This window comes from Papio anubis, chromosome 2 (assembly GCF_008728515.1).
Source record: "Papio anubis isolate 15944 chromosome 2, Panubis1.0, whole genome shotgun sequence".
Classification (NCBI taxonomy): Eukaryota; Metazoa; Chordata; class Mammalia; order Primates; family Cercopithecidae; genus Papio; species Papio anubis.
Window position 1 is genome coordinate 105,587,972 of NC_044977.1, and position 19,590 is coordinate 105,607,561.

The 19,590-nt window shown below is 39.9% G+C and overlaps 1 protein-coding gene across 2 annotated transcripts in view; it reads left to right on the top strand.

Moving 5' to 3' along the window:
- EHHADH (enoyl-CoA hydratase and 3-hydroxyacyl CoA dehydrogenase) overlaps positions 1-19,590 on the top strand; it is an 84,244-nt gene that overhangs the window by 28,176 nt on the left and 36,478 nt on the right. For both annotated transcript variants that reach the window (XM_003894722.5, XM_017955612.3), the window contains 3 exons: positions 3,032-3,204; positions 7,619-7,730; positions 17,781-17,885. In XM_003894722.5, coding sequence (XP_003894771.3) covers positions 3,032-3,204; positions 7,619-7,730; positions 17,781-17,885 — 390 coding nt within the window. The remainder of the gene's footprint in view (positions 1-3,031; positions 3,205-7,618; positions 7,731-17,780; positions 17,886-19,590) is intronic.

Consider the following 19,590-nt stretch of genomic DNA (forward strand, 5'->3'; position numbering starts at 1 on the left):
CATCTCTATCAGTTCTTTTAAGGTCTTCTCTGCATTGGTTATTCTAATTATCCATTCATCCATTCTTTTTTGAAGGTTTTTAGTTTCTTTGCGCTGGTTACGTAGTTCCTCCTTTAGCTCTGAGAAGTTTGATTGACTGAAGCCTTCTTCTTTCAACTCGTCAAAGTCATTCTCCCTCCAGCTTTGTTCCGTTGCTGGCGATGAGCTGCGTTCCTTTGGAGGGGGGAGATGCGCTCTGATTTTTTGAATTTCCAACTTTTCTGCACTGCTTTTTCCCCATCTTTGTTGTTTTATCTACCTTTGGTCTTTGATGATGGTGATGTACTGATGGGGTTTTGGTGTGGGTGTCATTTCTGTTTGTTAGTTTTCCTTCTAACAGTCAGGACCCTCAGCTGTAGGACTGTTGGAGTTTGCTTGAGGTCCACTCCAGACCCTGTTTGCCTGGGTATCAGCAGTGGAGGCTGCAGAAGATAGAATATTGCTGAACAGCGAGTGTTGCTGTCTCATTCTTGTTCTGGAAGCTTCATCTCAGGGGTGTACCCCACCGTGTGAGGTGTGAGGTGTCAGTCTGTACCTAGTGGGGGATGTCTCCCAGTTAGGCTACTCAGGGGTCAGGGACCCACTTGAGCAGGCAGTCTGTCCGTTCTCAGATCTCAACCTCCATGCTGGGAGATCCACTGCTCTCTTCAAAGCTATCAGACAGGGGCATTTACCTCTGCCGAGGTTTCTGCTGCTTTTTGTTTAGCTATGCCCTGTCCCCAGAGGAGTAGTCTACAGAGGCAGGCCGACCTCCTTGTGCTGTAGTGGGCTCCACCCAATTCGAGCTTCCCAGTGGCTTTGTTTACCTACTTGGGCCTCAGCAATGGTGGGCGCCCCTCCCCCAGCCTTGCTGCCACCTTGCAGTTAGATCTCAGATTTCTGTGCTAGCAATGAGGGAGGCTCTGTGGGTGTGGGACCCTCCGGGCCAGGTGTGGGATATAATCTCTTGGTGTGCCATTTGCTAAGACCCTTGGTAAAGTGCAGTATTAGGGTAGGAGTTACCCGATTTTCCAGGTGTTGTGTGTCTCAGTTTCCCTTGGCTAGGAAAAGGGATTCCCTTCCCCCTTGCACTTTCTAGGTGAGGCGGTTTCTTCAGCTCTCACTGGTCGGGCTGCACCAGCTGACTAGCACTGATTGTCCGGCACTCCCCATTGAGATGAACCTGGTACCTCAGTTGAAAATGCAGAAATCACCTGTCTTCTGTGTCACTCACACTGGGAGCTGGAGGCTGGAGCTGTTCCTATTCGGCCATCTTGGGTGCGCCCAACAGTGTGTTTTTTTTTAATTTTAATTTTAATTTTAATTTTTTTTGAGATGGTGTCTTGCTCTGTCACCCAGGCTGGAGTGCAGTGGCGCAATCTCGGCTCACTGCAAGCTCTGGCTCCCGGGTTCCTGCCATTCTCCTGCCTCAGCCTCCTGAGTAGCTGGGACTACAGGCGCTCGCCACCACACCTGGCTAATTTTTTTGGTATTTTTAGTAGAGACAGGGTTTCACTGTGTTTGCCAGGATGGTCTCGATCTCCCAACCTCTTGATTCACCCACCTCGGCCTCCCATAGTGCTGGGATTACAGGTGTGAGCCACCATGCTTGGCCTAGTGTTTTCAAGGAATAGATAATGCTGTAGGAAAAATGATTTTACAGTATGCTCTAAATCAGCTGTCCTCAACCTTTTTGGTACCAGGGACTGGTTTCATTGAAGACAGTTTTTCCATGGACAGGGGTAGGGGGTGGGGGTGCAGTCCTGGGAGAGTGGGGGGGCAGGGATGGTTCGGGGATGAAACTGTTTCACCTCAGATCATCAGGCATTAGATTCTCATAAGGAGAGCACAACCTAGATCCCTTACTTGTGCAGTTCACAATAGGGTTCACGCTCCTGTGAGAATTTAATGCCACTACTAATCTGACAGAAGGCAGAGCTCAGGTGGTAATGCTCACTCACCCATGTGGAAAAAAACTAAGAATTCCCCAAAATATTAAATTATGGCTGTATGGTGATATTTAGGGTGATCTTCATGTTCTTTTTAATTTTGTGTGGTTTTCAAGTTTTCCATAATATATGTTATTTTTATAATCAGGAAAAGCAATAAATATTATTTTTATTTTATTTATTTATTTTTTTGAGATGGAGTCTTTCTCTGTCACTCAGGCTGGAGTGCCGTGATGCAATCTCGGCTCACTGCAAGCTCTGGTTCCCGGGTTCACACCATTCTCCTGCCTCAGCCTCCTGAGAAGCTGGAACTACAGACACCCGCCACCACGCGCGGCTAATTTTTTGTATGTTTTAGTAGAAACGGGGTTTCACCATGTTAGCCAGGATGGTCTCAAACTCTAGACCTCAAGTGATGTGCCCGCCTCAGCCTCCCAAAGTGCTGGGATTACAGGCATGAGCCACCACACCCGGCCAATAAATATTATTTTTATTGAAGATAAAAATCTATTACAAAAACATAATTCTAAGCTGATTGACTAACATATAACTCATAAATATGTATATATGTTACCCTGATATTTGATATTGTAATGACTCATGCCCTTAACAAAGATATGGAGCTAAGTTGCTGTGAATAGGGTTGATTGACAATATCACATATATGAAAATGAGAGGGGCTCACTCAATCTCAGAATAATGATCTTTGGAGGAGAATCTCTATTCCCCTTTTCTGAGATTCTTAATTTTTTTAAAGATAGAATTACTACTTACTATATGGAAAGATAGATTTTAGAAAATTACAGAATTTCTGGTAAAGATTGGAGGATTTTCTCTCATAGCATTCTACATTCTCCAATCTACTTGTTTTCAGCCAAGGATGAAGTGTAAGGGCCCAAAGAGGTCTGAGGCTTTTTAAGAGTCATCAGGAACTCTTAAAAAAAAAATAAGAAATAAATAAAAGAAATTTAAAAAATTTTTAAAGAGTATCAGGTAACTTATTGCTAGATAACAATGCCCATGTATTTCTCAACTCTGTTTTCTCCTTGTCTTTGTGCCCTTAGGTGCTGATATTCATGGCTTCAGCGCTCCTAGGACATTTGGCTTAACACTGGGACATGTAGTAGATGAAATACAGAGAAATGTGAAGCCTGTGGTGGCAGCAATCCAAGGCATGGCTTTTGGAGGGGGACTAGAGCTGGCCCTGAGCTGTCACTATAGGATTGCCCATACAGAGGTAACAACCAAGGCTCTATATAGTGGCTGATGTGTGGGGTTTTCTTTAGGGCAAACTCTAAATGTAGTCATACGTATTAGAGGTTATTATTTTATTTTATTTATTTATATTTTGAGACGGAGTCTCACTGTCTTCCAGACTGGAGTGCAGTGGTGTGATCTCGGCTCCCTGCAACCTCCACCTCCCGAGTTCAAGCAGTTCTCCTGCCTCAGCCTCCCGAGAAGCTGGGACTACAGACACGCTACCATGCCCAGCAAATTTTTGTATTTTTAGTAGAGACAGGGTTTCACCATGTTGACCAGGCTGGTCTCAAACTCCTGACCTCAGGTGACCACCTGCCTCAGCTTCCCAAAGTGCTTGGATTACAGGCATGAGCACTGGACCCAGCCCAGAGGTGATAATTTTGAATGCTTAGCTTACTGATTAACCACTTCAGCTGTTATGTACCAGTACAATGGTACTAATTGTTAAAATGTTCAAAAACTTCGCTTCCATTCTGGTAAGTAAACACCTGCTACTGTGAGCCCTCTGTCTCCTTATTTCCCTTAACCTTAGCTCTAGGGCCTTTCTATGATCCATCAACTATAGGGGAACTCCTGAGTCAATAGAGAGCCCCAAGACTCTACCTCCAGTACTATGACCCATATCAGGTTTCACTGATGCAGTGCTCATGCAGTATGACGTATTAAATATGTTGGCTGTCACTTCTAAGTATACATTTAAATACTTCTTTGATAACTCAGAGATTTCTGTTTCATGGTCCCTTATAATTATCAGTACCTAATAAGATGAATTTCTATTGGAAAATAGCACAAAACTAGTAAATATGGGGAAATTTCTGGAAATAGGTTTAATTTAGGCTATTAGACAAGTCAGATGAGGTCTATGATACCACTGCATATCGCGGTACATATAATGGTAGCATTTTTGTAATTAATATATTTTTCTAAAGATAAAAATAATGTTCATTATTCTACTAAACTAGAAAACATAAGAAAGTATACAGATGTAAACTAAAATCATAATAAACTCACAGTTCAGAAATAACCCCTATTAACATTCTATTTCATTCTAGTCTTTTTTGTATGTAATTTTTTTCTTAGTTTCTTTTTCCTTTGAAAAACATCCTTTAAAAAAAAAGGACATTGGCCAGTGCGGTGGCTCGTGCCTGTAATCCCAGCACTTTGAGAGGCTGAGGTGGACAGATCACAAGGTCAGGAGATTGAGACCATCGTGGCCAACATGATGAAACCCCGTCGCTACTAAAGATACAAAAATTAGCTGGGCATGCTGGCATGCGCCTGTAGTCCCAGCTACTCAGGAGGCTGAGGCAGGAGAATCACTTGAACCTGGGAGTTGGAGGTTGCAGTAAGCCGAGATCGCGCCATTGCACTCCAGCCTGGTGACAGAACGAGTCTCCATCTCAAAACAAACAAACAACAACCAAAAAAACCACATTTGGGTTTTTATTGTATTTAGTTTATACTGTATTTTTATACTATCATATTTAACCCATTATTACATATTCTTTACTCTGCCAATCTCTGTCTTTTGATTAGAGAACTTAATATACTTATATTTAATGTAATTATTGATAAGGAAGAACATACTTCTGCCATTTTGCTATTTGTTTTCTATGCTTTTTGGTTTTTTTGTTCAATTCTTCCGTTACTGCTTGCATTTGTGTTAAATGGAAAAGTGTACCCTTGTAACTTTCTTGCTGTTTATTTTACTATATATATTTTTAGTTATTTTCTTAGTGGTGGTTAACTTGGTGATTACAATTAGCATCTTAATTTATGACAATCTGGTTCAGATTATTACTGAATTTTAATAATATACAAAAAATTTGCTCCTCTGTAGCCTCCATGACTTGCCCCTTTATGCTATTATTGTCACAAGTTATATCTTTATAAGTTGTGTACCGCTTAACATAGATTTATCATTATTGCTTTACACAGTGGTCCTAAATCAGATAAGAAAAAGAAGAATTACAAATGAAAAATACATTATTACTGTCTTTTCTGTTTACCCATGTAGTTACTCTTTATCAGTGTTTTTTTATTTCTTCATGTGAATTCAAGTTACTGTCTCATGTCTTTTCATTACAGCCTGAAGTATTTCTTATAGGGCAAATATACTAACAACAACATCAGTTTTTCTTTATCTGGAAATGTGTTAATTTTGCCTTCATTTTCAAAGGATAGTTTTGTTCAATATAGAATTCTTGACTGACAGTTGTTTTCTTTCAGCACTTTGTATATGTCATTTCATGCCTTCTGACCTCTGTGGCTTCTGAAGAGAAATCATGTTAATCTTCTGGTAAATATTCTTTAAAAATATCATTATAGGCTGAGCACAGTGACTCACGCCTGTAATCCCAACACTTTGGGAGGCTGAGGCGGGCGGATCACCTGAGGTCAGGAGTTCAAGACCAGCCTGACCAACATGGAGAAACCCCGTCTTTACTAAAAATACAAAATTAGCTGGGCGTGGTGGCACATGCCTGTAATCCCAGCTACTCAGGAGGCTGAGGCAGGAGAATCACTTAAACCCGGGAGACGGAAGTTGCAGTGAACCGAGATTGCACCATTGCACTCCAGCCTGGGCAACAAGAGCAAAACTCTGTCTCAAAAAAAAAAAAAAGAAAAATCATTGTAAGTGGTGGTATAATATTCTATCATATAGCTATACAAGTATTTATTTAACCATTTCCCAATGGTGTTTTAAGTTTTATAAATGCTTATAAATAAATACACATATATGTCCTAAGTGCTCCTTTTCTGTATCCCTCTTACCGTAACCTTCTGTACCCTGAGTGCAGATCTGAGTTTCTAGCAATAAGTAAAGAGGTAGAGATGGGCAGTGATAGAAAGAATGGTGATTGACTGTTAGGAAAACCTCATGTAAGAGAGACCTCACATATGTGAGGTGTTTTGGAACTGCTGAAATTACAATCTGGGCAAATGGCAGTCTGCATTTAAGTACCCTCTTCTCACCCTTGTACCTGTAAATGGCTAACAGATCCTTAGCCACTTTTAAATGGAATGGCCAAGAAAGGCAATGTAATGAAGGACTCAAGCTCACCTTCCTGTCCGGACTGAGATTACTGTCTGACTTTCTTTTTTAAAAAAACAGCCTTTTTGAGATGTAATTTGCATACCATACAAGTTAAAGTGTACAATCCAGTGGTATATGAGTATATTCTCAGAGTTGTGCAACCATTATCATAGTAAATTTTAGAACATTTTGTCACCCCAAAAAGAAACCTGGTAACTTTTAGCGGTAATCCTCCATCACCTTCTCCTGCTATCCTAAGCACCCACTAATCTACTTTCTGTCTCTATAGATTTGCCTATTCTGGATATTTCATATAAACAGAATCATACAATATGTGGTCTCCTGTGATTGACTTTGTTTTTAGCATGTTTTCAAGGTTCATCCACGTTGTAGCATGAATCAGTTCTTTATTAATACTGCTGAATAATATTCCATTGTATGGATGTACCACCTTTCATTTATCCACTAATCATGGATGAACATTTGGGCTGCTTCTACTTTTTTGGCTTTTATGAACCATGATGCCATGAAAATTTGTATACAAGATTTTTGTAGGCATATGTTTTCATTTCTCTTGGGCATATACCCATGAATGGATTTGATGGGTCATATGGTAACTTTGTGTTTAACATTTAAGGAACTGCCAGATTGTTTTCCAAAGTGTCTACTCTGTTTTATATTCCCCCTAGCAATGTATGAGGGTTCTGTATTCTCCATATCCTCTCCAACACCTGTTATTGTCTGTCATTTTTTTAAATAGCCGTCTTAGTTGGTATAAAGTGTTACCTTGTGGTTTTGATTTGAATTCCTCCGATGGCTAATGATATTGAGCATCTTTTCAAGTGCTTACTGGCCATTTGTAGCTCTTCTTTGGAGAAATGTCTATCCAGATCCTTTGCCCATTTTTAACTGGTTACTTGTCTTTTATTATTGATTTGTAAAGTTCTTTATATATTCCAGATAGAAATCCTATATCAGATATATAATTTGTAAGTGTTCTCTCCCATTCTGTGGGTTGTCTTTTCACTTTCTGTTGTTTTCTGATTCTTGCAGGACTCCAGAAAGTTGTTTCCAGAGAATATTATTTTTGTTGGCTGAGACAGGTCATAATACAGTCAGAGAATAAATGTGTAAGAAGCTAAAAATGTGTTTCAACTTGAAGAGTTAGGGACAGCACAGCTCTGTTTATGCTGTTAATTAAAGAAAAGGATGTGCACTGATTTGCCCTGTAGAAATCTTGCTGAATTCAATGAAACTATGCTTTTGAGAATACAGGAAATGCAGGGAAATGCTTGCCTCAACTCTGAACATACCATCTCATTCTAATGGCCTTTATGCCTTCAATCTTTGATAGGCCCAAGTTGGCTTACCAGAAGTTAAACTGGGACTTCTCCCTGGTGCAAGAGGAACCCAGCTTCTCCCCAGACTCATTGGAGTTCCTGCTGCACTTGACTTAATTACCTCAGGTCAGTATAGACCTTGGGAACAACTGTCTAGATTAGTGTGAAGAATTGGACTAGGATTTAGAAAAATTCTGGCTTGACCATCGACTCCCTATGTAACCGTGAAAGGATTCCTGGACTTCTTGGCCTGTCAATTTTCTGATTTGTAATATAGAGAAATGCCTTTCTGAGCTTCTCAAATGTTATCATGAAGATCAAATGTGAGAACCTTTTAAATGAAAGTGCATGTGAAGAGCAAATCAAATTTAGGATTTTATTTCGGTTCAAGTGACTATTCATAAACACTGGTGTTCACATAGAGTGCATTATATTCAGAACTAATTTAGAAATTGTAATATAGGCCGGGCACGGTGGCTCATGCCTGTAATCCCAGCACTTTGGGAGGCTGAGATGGGCAGATCACTTGAGGTCAGGAGTTGGAAACCAGCATGGTGAAACCTCATCTCTAATAAATACAAAAAAAATTACCCAGGAATGGCGGCAGGCACCTGTAATCCCAGCTACTTGGGAGACTGAGGCAGGAGAATCGCTTGAACCCAGGAGGCGGAGGTTGCAGTGAGCTGAGATCACACCACTGCACTCCAGCCTGGGCCACAGAGCAAGACTCCATCTAAAAAAAAAATTGTAATATAAATGAGAAAATCATAATTTTCAAGGTATGTTTTCAAATTTTATATGAAAATGATTAAATTTTTCATTTGCAAGTATTAAGATATTAGTTAGAAATGCAAGTTGTTCTTTTTATTTTCTTTTTTTTTTTTGAGACGGAGTTTCGTTCTTGTTGCCCAGACTGGAGTGCAGTGGCATTATCTTGGCTCATGGCAACCTCCACCTCCCGGGTTCAAGCGATTATCCTGCCTCATTCTCCTGAGTAGCTGGGATTACAGGCATGTGCCACCTTGCCCGGCTAATTTTGTACTTTTAGTAGAGACGGGGTTTCTCCATGTTGGTCAGGCTGGTTTTGAACTCCTGACCTCAGGTGATCCGCCCGCCTCAGCCTCCCAAAGTGCTGAGATTACAGGCGTGAGTCACCGCACCTGGCCGGCCCAGTGCTTTTTAAGTTGTTCTTTTTCATAGAGAATGTGAACACTACAACACTAGACAACACTTAGAGACCCTGGATTTACTATATATGTGTGTGTGTGTATATATATTTTTTTTCTTTGAGATGGAGTCTCACTCTGTCGCCAGGCTGGAGTGCAGTGGTATGATCTCTGCTCACTGCACCCTCTACCTCCCAGGTTCAAGTGATTCTCCTGCCTCAGATTTACCATATATTTGTTTGTAAGATGTGAATGAAACTTTCAGTTGAGGTAAGTTTAGAAGAAAGAATGTATACAACATTATACTTCAAACAGACATAACTAATAATAAGAATTTAGGTCAGTCATTTTACTTTTCTGTGCCTTATTTTCTTTATAAATGTGCATAGGAATAGTACCTACCATGTGGTGGTGTGGTGAAAATTGGAAAAGTTAATACATACAATGTCCTTAGGACAGTCCTCCACATGGTAATAACTCCATAATTGTTAGATATATATTATTATTATTTATTATTTATTTGAGATGGAGTTTTGCTCTTGTTGCCCAGGTTGGAGTGCAATGGAGCGATCTTGACTCACTGCAACATCCACCTCCCGAGTTCAAGCAGTTCTCCTGCCTCAGCCTCCTGAGTAGCTGGAATTACAGGCATGCGCCTCCACATCTGGCTAATTTTTGTATTTTTAGTAGAGACAGGGTTTCACCATGTTGGCCAGGCTGGTCTTGAACTCCTGACCTCAGATGATCCACCTGCCTCAGCCTCCCAAAGTGCTGGGATTACAGGCATGAGCCACCACACTTGGCCTGGAGGATCTTCTTTCAAGATGACCCAGTCACATGGATGACTGGATGGTGCTGACCTTGGCAGGAGGCTTCCTTTCCTATGTACGGGGACCTCTCCATAGAGCTTCCTGAGTATTCGCACAACGTGACAGCTCGCTTCCTCTAGAATAAGTGACCTAAGAGAGAAAGCAAGGCAAAAGCCATAGTGTCTTTTATGACCTAGCGTTAGAGTCACATGCCATCTTTTCTAAACGCTCCTATTGGCTATGCAGGTCTTCTCTATTCAATATGGGAGGAAACTTGAATACCAAGAGGTTAGACTTGCTGGCGGTCACTCTGGAGACTATCCACCACAACTGAATACACACACATATGCCTACCTATTATATAATTTTTATATATATATATATATAAAATCAGGTGGAGATAAGTGCTAAGAAAACACAAAACAGGAAGGGGGAGATATAAAATGTTAGGAATGGGAGGTGAATTAATATTTTAGGTAGGATAGCTAGAAAAGCCTTCTCTACAAAATGACACCTGAATAAAGATCTGAAGAAGATAAGGAAGCTTGTTATGCCAATATCTGGAGGAAGGAATCCCACATAGAGAAAATAGCAAGTACAAAGCCCTGAGGCAGGGACATGCTTAGAATGTTCAGAGAACAGCAAGAAGGTCAATGGTCAATGTAGCTGGAATGAAATGAGTCAGGGGAAAAGTACTAGGGGATGAAGCCATATCTTATTGGGCTTGGAAGGTTATAGAAAGAACTTTGACTTTTCTTGTGACTGAGGAAGAAAGGTATTAGAGTGTTTCAAGCAGAGGAGTAACATGCTCTCACTTAGGTTTTTTTTAAAAAAATCACTCTGACTGTTGAAAATATACTAATCGGAGACAAGGACAAAAACAGGAAGACTGAGGGCTGCTATCATAATCCAAGGGAGAGAGATGGGGGCATGGATCTGAGTGGTAGCAATGTAACTCGTAAGATATGGTCAGATTCTGGAGATATTTTGAAGGTAGAGCCAATAGGATTTTGTGACAGAGCAGATACGAGATGTGAGAGAAAGAGGAGAGTCAAGGATGATCTAATGGCTGGAGTGAGTTGCTGGAAGGATGGTGCCATCACTAAGACTGGGATTTCTGCTGATGGAACAGGTTTTATGGAAGTATCACAAGAGCTTCATTTGGGACATGTTAAGTTTGATAGGCATGTTACACATCCAAGTAGAGATGTCAAATAGACAATCGGATAGACGGGCCTGGGGTTTAGCAGAGAGAGGTCTTCTGAACTCCTCTAAGCCTCTGTTTTCTCATCAGTAAACAACCACATGGTTGTTTTAAGGAATAATGAAATAACATGACATGCTTCTGATATAGTGCCTGTTAAACAGACCATATTTCATAAATGGTATCCAAATGGCCCCCAAAGATGTCCACATCTTAATTCGCAGAACCCGTGAATATATTATGTTACATTCAAAAAAGTCTTTGTACGTGTGATTACATTAAAGATCTTGAGAGGGAGATTACCCTGGACTGTCTAGCTCAGCCCATTTTATCACAAGCATCCTTATAACAGGGAAGCAGGAGGTCAGAGAAGAGAGAAGACGCTATGTGCTGGCTTTGAAGACGGGGGGAGAGGTCACAAGCCAAGTAATGTAGGCAGCTTCTAGAACCTGGAAAAGACAAGGAAAACATTCTTTCTTACAGCATCCAGAAGGAACACCTTCTGCTGACCTAGACTTGTGACATCTTAAACTATGATAGTAAATGTGTGTTTTAAGCCTCTAAGTTTGTGGTAATTTGTTGCAGCAGTAATATGCTACTAATATGAAAGCTGTTAGTAATCACGATATTCACAATCCTGCTTTGGTTTGGAAAATATTTTTTTCTTTTTCTCTTTTTTTTTTTTTTTTTTTTTTTGGTGACAGGGTCTCATTCTGTCTCCCACGCTGGAGTGCAGTGGCATGATCTCAGCTCACTGCAACCTCCACCTCCCGGGTTCAAGTGATTCTCCTGCCTCAGCCTCCCTAGTAACTGGGATTACAGGCACGTGCCACCACTCCCAGCTAATTTTTTGTATTTTTAGTAGAGACAAGGTTTCACCATGTTGACCAGGCTGGTCCCGAACTACTAACCTCAGGTGAGCCACCCGCCTCGATCTCCCAAAATGCTGGGATTACAGGCGTCAGTCACTGTGCCCGGCTGAAAATTTTGTTTTTCTAAGAAAGGATGTTAAAGAAAAAGATTAAATTGTGAAAGTTGAAGATTCCCTACTGATATGAATGAGGGAAAAAAGTGCCAACTTTGTAGGCACTGTTCCCATAGGAAATTAATAAGTAAATAGATTTAGGTGGCTAACCCTTTCTGATCTTCCGAAATCCGTAAGAGAGGTAACTCTGGAAAGTAGAGTGATTACAACAGCAATCTTCTCCACAATTTCCTTAAAATGCCATCTGAAAATGAAGGAATCTTTAGCATTAACCACAGAGGATATGCCTGATCATATTGCAGTTGATTCCCTGATGTTCTCTGTCCAATCAGCTGACAGGACTACAGTGTCCTGCTCCTCTTTCTGTTTTATTTTCTAGGTGCTGTCCTCTTTGTTCACAGAAAAGCATAGAAAGCTCTGCTGTATTCTCATAAAGCTTGGCCCCAGCCCTGATGAGTTACTCTATACTCATTCACAGGACAGGCTTTGAGCTCTAGACTTTGGTGGGATACCTCTGACTACCCAGAATACTTGAGAGGGGAAGAGGAATTGGGAGTAACATCTTTATCCTGCTTGCCTTTTAGCTGTAGGTCCAGGTGGGTTTTCTCTGTATTTTTTTTAGTACTAGTACCTCAAGGCTCTCAGGCAGAAATAATTAATATCAGCAAATATTGTTAAAAGAAACAGACACACAAAAATTCTTAAAACTAAAACAACTGCAACCCTAAAACCTACAAAAATATTTTATGACTTAAAAAAATGAAATGTAAATGTGAATCTACTTAAGCGTTAAAGAAAACAAAAAAGTTTAGAAAACTCACATTATTCTAAATTAGAAAAGAAGATATTTTATTAAATAAGAACACCATATTTAAAATCAAAACTTTAGCCAAAATAATTTCTTTTTGAAGTAATAAAAAGATGTGATAGGATAGATTACAAAATCAACAACATAGAGGATAAAAAGAGACACATCTAGAGAATTCAGAAGAATTTAGCAAAAAGATAAATAAAATGTAAATAAAGATAGCAGACATGGAAGATATATAACAGAGGTCTCTGCTTTGAATAATAAGTGCTCCCAAAGCACAAGGCAAAATGAAAGCAATAACCAAAAGAAAAAAATAGAAGAAATTCTTCAGACATTGAATAGCATCAGAGATTGTACTTTAACTAGCATGCCATTTTCTTGGAAAAACTGATGAGATAATTCTTTGATATGTCTTGGTAAATATTTTAAACATCCAGAAAATGGAATCCTGCAAGCTTCCAAAGGATAAAAACAAAACAAAAGGTTACTTTCAAAGGAACTAAAATTATACCAGCCACAAGTAAATGCTATGGAACATTCACATACTAGGATGCTATGTAATATTTATGAAGAATGATTATCTAAATCGCAAGATTCTTAAAGTGTGGTCCAGGGACTCTTGGGTATGGCCTAAGACCTTTACAGGGTCTTTGAGATCAGATCTATTTTCATAATAATAAGGCATTACTTGCCTTTCTCACAAATGTGTAGTGGAATTTTCCAGAGACTGTAATATGCTGTGTGATATCACAACAGATTGAATGCAGAAGCAACAGGAGAATAAGAATGCAGCTGTCTTCTGTTAAATCAGACAGTAAATAACTTTGCAAAAATTTAAAACAATTATACTCTTCTCACTAATTTTTAAATTTTTATATAATTATTATTGCATAAAAACATGTATGCTAACATGCAGTGAGTTTATTATTTTAAAATGAACTAATAAAGAAACATTTTTAAAGCTTGCAGTGATTTTTGTTTTTGTTTTTGTTTTTGTTTTTTTTGAGATGGTATCTCCCACTGTCGCCTAGGCTGGAGTGCAATGGCACGATCTCGGCTCACTGCAGCCTCCGCCTCCCAGGTTCAAGCAATTATCCTGCTTCAGCCTCCAAAGTAGCTGGGACTACAGGCTCGCGCCACACCCAGCTAATTTTTGTATTTTTAGTAGAAACGGGGGACGGGGGGGCACCATGTTGGCCAGGCTGGTCTCAAACTCCTGACCTCAGGTGATCCGCCCGCCTTGGCCTCCCAAAGTGCTGGGATTACAGGTGTGAGTCACAGCATCTAGCCTTGTAATTTCAACACCCAGACAAAAGCTTGCAGTTTTAATTTCTAATTCAGTAAATATTGATAGATATAACCTATATAAACAAAAGCTTTTTGGAGTTCTCCATAATTTTTAAGAGGGCAAAGGGGTCCTAAGACCCCTTCGAGAACTGCCAGTAGAAATCCACATCTTTTGACATAGAAACCATGATATAAAATTGTGCATACATTAGCCAAATTAGAAAATAATGTGAGGCGGGCCAGGCACCATGGCTGACGCCTGTAATCCCAGCACTTTGGGAGGCCAAGGCGGGTGGATCACCTGAGGTCAGGAGTTTGATAACAGCCTGGTCAACATGGTAAAACCCCATCTCCATTAAAAATACAAAAAAGTAGCCGGGGGTGGTGGCATGCACCTGTAGTACCAGCTACTCGGGAGGCTGAGGCAGGAGAATCACTTGAACCTGGGAGGCAGAGGTTGCAGTGAGCCGAGATTGTACCACTGCACTCCACCCTGGGTGACAGTGAGACTCCGTCTCAAAAGAAAAAGAAAAAAACAAAAGAAAAGAAAATATTGTGAGGCTATATGCATTAAAAATGGCTTTTTTCTTTTAAATGAGGGGATGATTTTATAAATCTGTAGTGTAGCGTATAAAAGGAGAGAAAGTCCAGAAATATGACGTTTATTTCCTTCAATAAATCAAGTAGATATTGTTTTAATTTACAATGGTATAATAAGTACAGTTTAAAGAATGTGAACTATTTTAAGTATTTAATGTCAAATTCATAAAAGGATGCTTAGGATCTAACATACTTCAGAAATTCAAAGCACATGAGACAATTTATTGTGCAAAAGATAAAATAGGAAGCAAAGAAGCCTAAAATATAGGAGGAAATCATAATAGTGTGAAATGAGTCCGTAAATTTGAGGGTTTACAGAAACTTAAAGCATGTGGGGGAATACTGCATAATTTTGTGGCCCTATTTGCAGTATTGCCTGAAACCAAGATTATTGGAAGAAATCAGGAAAACTGGCTTTGACAAAAAGAAATAAAACGAACTAGGATTGGCCTTTTCCCAAAGCACTGCTTAAAGAAATATCACTATTTTTAACATGCAGAAAAGAGGTAGAAATAGTAAGAATATGATGGGGTTTTGATTTGCATAGAAAAGGTCACAGTGAATTAGAAGAGAGCTAACATTAGAATTATACACCTGTCTTTTTGAGTAGTCTGCACAATTTTAGGAAAACCTGAATATGACATTTGGAAAGAGTTCCATGTGGAAAAAAATTTTAAAGGTTAGGAAAGAAGCTATCAAGAAAATTGGAGAAAATTGAGATTACTTAGGTTGGAGAAGAGAACTCTCAGCCTCAGTTCCCTTAGGGCACACAGGGTTCTTATCAGAGCACATTGGACAGTGGTTGTCATCTACACTTACGGTGTCATAAGAAAAAACAAATTTAAATTACAGCCTAAGAATCTGGATTGGATATACAGAGCCATGTCTTTAGATCCTTAGTTCTTCGAAACAGGATAAAAGTCCAGCTACGCATCATTTAACAACGAGATATATTCTGAGAAATGATCATTACATGAGTTTGTTGTTATGTGACCATCATGGTTTACTTACACAAACCTAGATGGTATAGCCTACTACACACCTAGGCTATATGGTGTAGCCTATTGTTCCTAGGCTACAAACCTATACAGCATGTTACTTTACTGAATACTGTAGACATTTGTAACATAATGGAAAGTATTTGTGTATCTAAACACATCTAAACATAGAAGAGGTACAGTAAAAATATGATATTGTAATCATATGGGACCACCATCATATATGTGTTGTTGACAGAAATGTTATTATATGGTATATGACTGTACTTGGAATCCCATTGACTCTGTTAGAATAGTAGTGATACTCTTCCAATTTTGTGAAATCCAAGCCAGAAGAAATCATTACAGCTAAAGAAATTTTTAGTCCATCTGGGAGTAGCTCACATTCTCCCTGCTTAGTTGACCTCAAAATCCTTTTGTAATACTATCCAGGTTTCCATGTTCCATTTTGTGTTTGCTTGGTTCCCTTAACCTGGGTAGGCTGTTCACCCTCTACTTACCAAAGTGATTTTATACACAGGATACTTGACCCCGGAAACTACTTATGTACTTCCTACCCTACTCCTTACTCCAGGAGGAGGTCTGAAAGCCTGTTTTCAGAAATACTTCCAGAAAACTGCCCAAATACTGCTTTTCAAAGAGACACCTACCAAAACAAAAAAAAAATCACCGGACTTTCTATCCAATCAAGAAAACTCATTTGTAGTTCTCTGAAGCACTAATAAGAACCAGGAATGGAAGGTTTGTCTCCGATGGCATCCACCAACACTGTAAGTGCAGTGAAGACTGTGGAACTGTTGCCACCAAGATAGATTTGATGGTTGCTTTTCAGAAGGCAAGATGGTACTGGCAAGAAAGCAAGCGGTGTGTCACTGTCTCCTTCCCTCTGACCCTGGGATAGGGGATGCTGATGTCCCCTACCTCTTACCTCAGAATATGCCGATCAAATTGCATATTTACAATGGGTGAAGAACTGTCAAGGCAAATTTAGGAACGGCGCAAACCTTCATCAAACTTCTATATCCCCTATTGCTGACATTCTGTACTGGAGGATGCCAATGGTATGACTGGATGCTAAGTGTACCAGCACCACCACTGCCAGACACTAGATGTTGGCAGCTGTAAAATGAGGTTTAACCTGTTGCTGCTGCTTAGTGTCACTAACTGCAAGCTAAAAACCCTCAACAGAGCACTAGGTTCACTAACTGGGGTCATGGGCCACACTCCAGCTGCCACAGTCAAATTGTCAATTGTCTAATCATCTGTGTCCTTTTCAGCTTCTGTAGTAGGAGGCAGGGCTTCAAAGCCTACACAATAGCAATTCCACAAACTAAGGGAAGAGTTGAGATGCTGGGTAGCCAAAAACTGGCAGAAGTCCATCCCATTTGTCCTATGTAATTTTAATTATACCTTATAGAATGTCAACTTATTTTTTTTTCTCATTGAGCTAACTATATTTATGTCTGGGAACTATCTTTTTTTATTTTTTCTCTCTTTTTTATTGTTTTTGTTTTTGGAGATGGAGTCTAGCTCTGTTGCCCAGGCTGGAGTGCAGTGGTGTGATCTCAGCCCACTGTAATCTCCACCTCCTGGGTTCAAATGATTCTCCTGCCTTAGCCTCCTGAGTAGCTGGGATTACAGCTGCCCACCACCATGCCCAGCTAATTTTTGTATTTTTAGTAGAGACAGGGTTTCACCATGTTGGCCAGGCTGGTCTCGAACTCCTGACCTCAGTTGATCTGCCCACCCCAGCCTCCCAAAGTGCTGGGATTACAGGCATGAACCACCGTGCCTGGTCTTTTTTTTTTTTTTTTTTTCTTTTTTAAACCAACCACAGCCAGTGGTGTATGCTAGGGATAAGATAGATACTATATATTACTCTGCTGCTACTACTTCTATTATTATTATCAAAAACTAAACATCTCACTTTTCTATAGAGTTCTATAGAGATTTGTAGTTCATAAAGTACTTCTGTAGAGAGTTATAGAATATAAAGAGAATCTATTATTCTCACTTAATACTCAGAATTACTGAGATAAGCATAATTATTGCCATTTGCTGATGAGGAAATGGTGGTCCTGGTGCAGTTCTTCATGATCACACAAATAGTGGAAAGTAGAGCTGGAGCTTGAATCCAAGTTTCCTGGTTACCTTGGTGGTGATCTTTCTACTCTCAGTCAATGTGGTTCTTACTTACCTTATTCAATAGTAGATATTTACATCCAGACAGACAGCCTTTCCTACTAGAGAGAGTAATGCTTTTTGCTTTAATCTTACATTGTTCTTTGATTGTTTTGTTGTTGTTGTTTATTTCAGGAAGACATATTTTAGCAGGTGAAGCACTCGAGCTGGGCATTCTAGATAAAGTTGTGAACTCAGACCCGGTTGAAGAAGCAATCAGATTTGCTCAGAGAGTTTCAGGTAAGAAAATAATAAAAATAGCCAAAGACTGTAAACAAGATACATGTTCATTTAAATAAGGAACTCCTAAATATCTTATGGTATATCCATGTGATGAAATATGATACTGCTTAAAAATGAATGAGAAACTGTTTGTACTGATATGGTATGAAGCCCATGATACATTATTAAGTGAAAAAAGCATTATTGTATATAGTGGTTTGCCACTGGTATAACACAAAGGAGGGGTGGGATAGAACATAGGGAAAATGTATATATCTAACTGTTTATGCATAAAACATTTCTGAAGAGATTCACAAGAAATGTTTAATGGCTGCCTCTGGGAAGAGGGCTGGTCAGCCAGCAGAAGCTACTGGAAGGAGACTTTTCACTGTTTACCTTGCTGTAGCTTTTTAAATTTTTTATCACATGAATGTTTTTCCTATTAAAAAAGAAGGACTCCTCCATAACTCATTTTATGAGGTCAGCATCATCCTGATACCAAAACCTGCCAGAGATACAACAAAAAAACAAAACTTCAGGCCAATATCCCTGATGAACATTAATGCAAAAATTCTCAATAAAATACTGGCAAACTAGGCCAGGCATAGTGGCTCACACCTGTAATCCCTTGGGAGGCCGAGGTGGGTGGATCACTTGAGTTCAGGAGTTCGAGATCAGCCTGGCCAACATGGTGAAACCCTGTCTCTACTAAAAATACAAAAATTAGCTGGGCATGGTGGTGCACACCCTGTAATCCTAGGTACTTGGGAGACTGAGGCACGAGAATTGCTTGAACCCAGGAGGCAGAGATTGCAGTAAGCTGAGATTGTTCATCCAGCCTGGGTGACAGAGTGAGACTCCATCTCAATTAAAAAAATATATATATATTTACTGGCAAAATGAATCCAGCATCACATCAAACAGCTTATCCACCACAATCAAGTTGGCTTCATCCCCAGGATGCAAGGCTGGTTCAACATACACAAATCAATAAACATAATTTATCACATAAACAGAACTTGACAAAAACCACACAATTATCTCAATAGATGCAGAAAAGGACTTTGATAAAATTCAACATCCCTTCATGTTAAAAACGCTCAATAAACTAGGTGTTGATGGAACACACCTCAAAATAATAAGAGCCATTTATGACAAACCCACAGGCAACATTATACTGAGTGGGAAAAAGCCAGAAGCATTCCCTTTGAAAACCGGCACAAGAGAAGGATGCCCTCTCTCACCACTCCTATTCAACATAGTATTGGAAGTTCTAGCCAGGGCAATCAGGCAAGAGAAAGAAATAAAGAATATTCAAGGGCTGGGTGCAGTGGCTCCTGCCTGTAATCCCAGTACTTTGGGAGGCTAAGGTGAAGTCAAGAGTTCAAGACCAGCCTGGCCAACATGGTAAAACCCTGTCTCTACTAAAAATACAGAAATTAGCCGGGCATGGTGGCAGGTGCCTGTAATCCTAGCTACTTGGGAGGCTGAAGCAGGAGAATTGCTTGAACTTGGGAAGCAGAGATTGCAGTCAGCCGAGATCATGCCACTGCACTCCAGCCTGGTTGACAGAGCGAGACTTCTTCTCAAAGAGAAAAGGTATTCAATTAGGAAGAGGGGAAGTCATCTCTATTTGCAGATGACATGATCCTATATCTAGAAAACCCCATCTTCTGAGCCCAAAAGTTTCTTAAGCTGATAAGCAACTTCAGCAAAGTCTGAG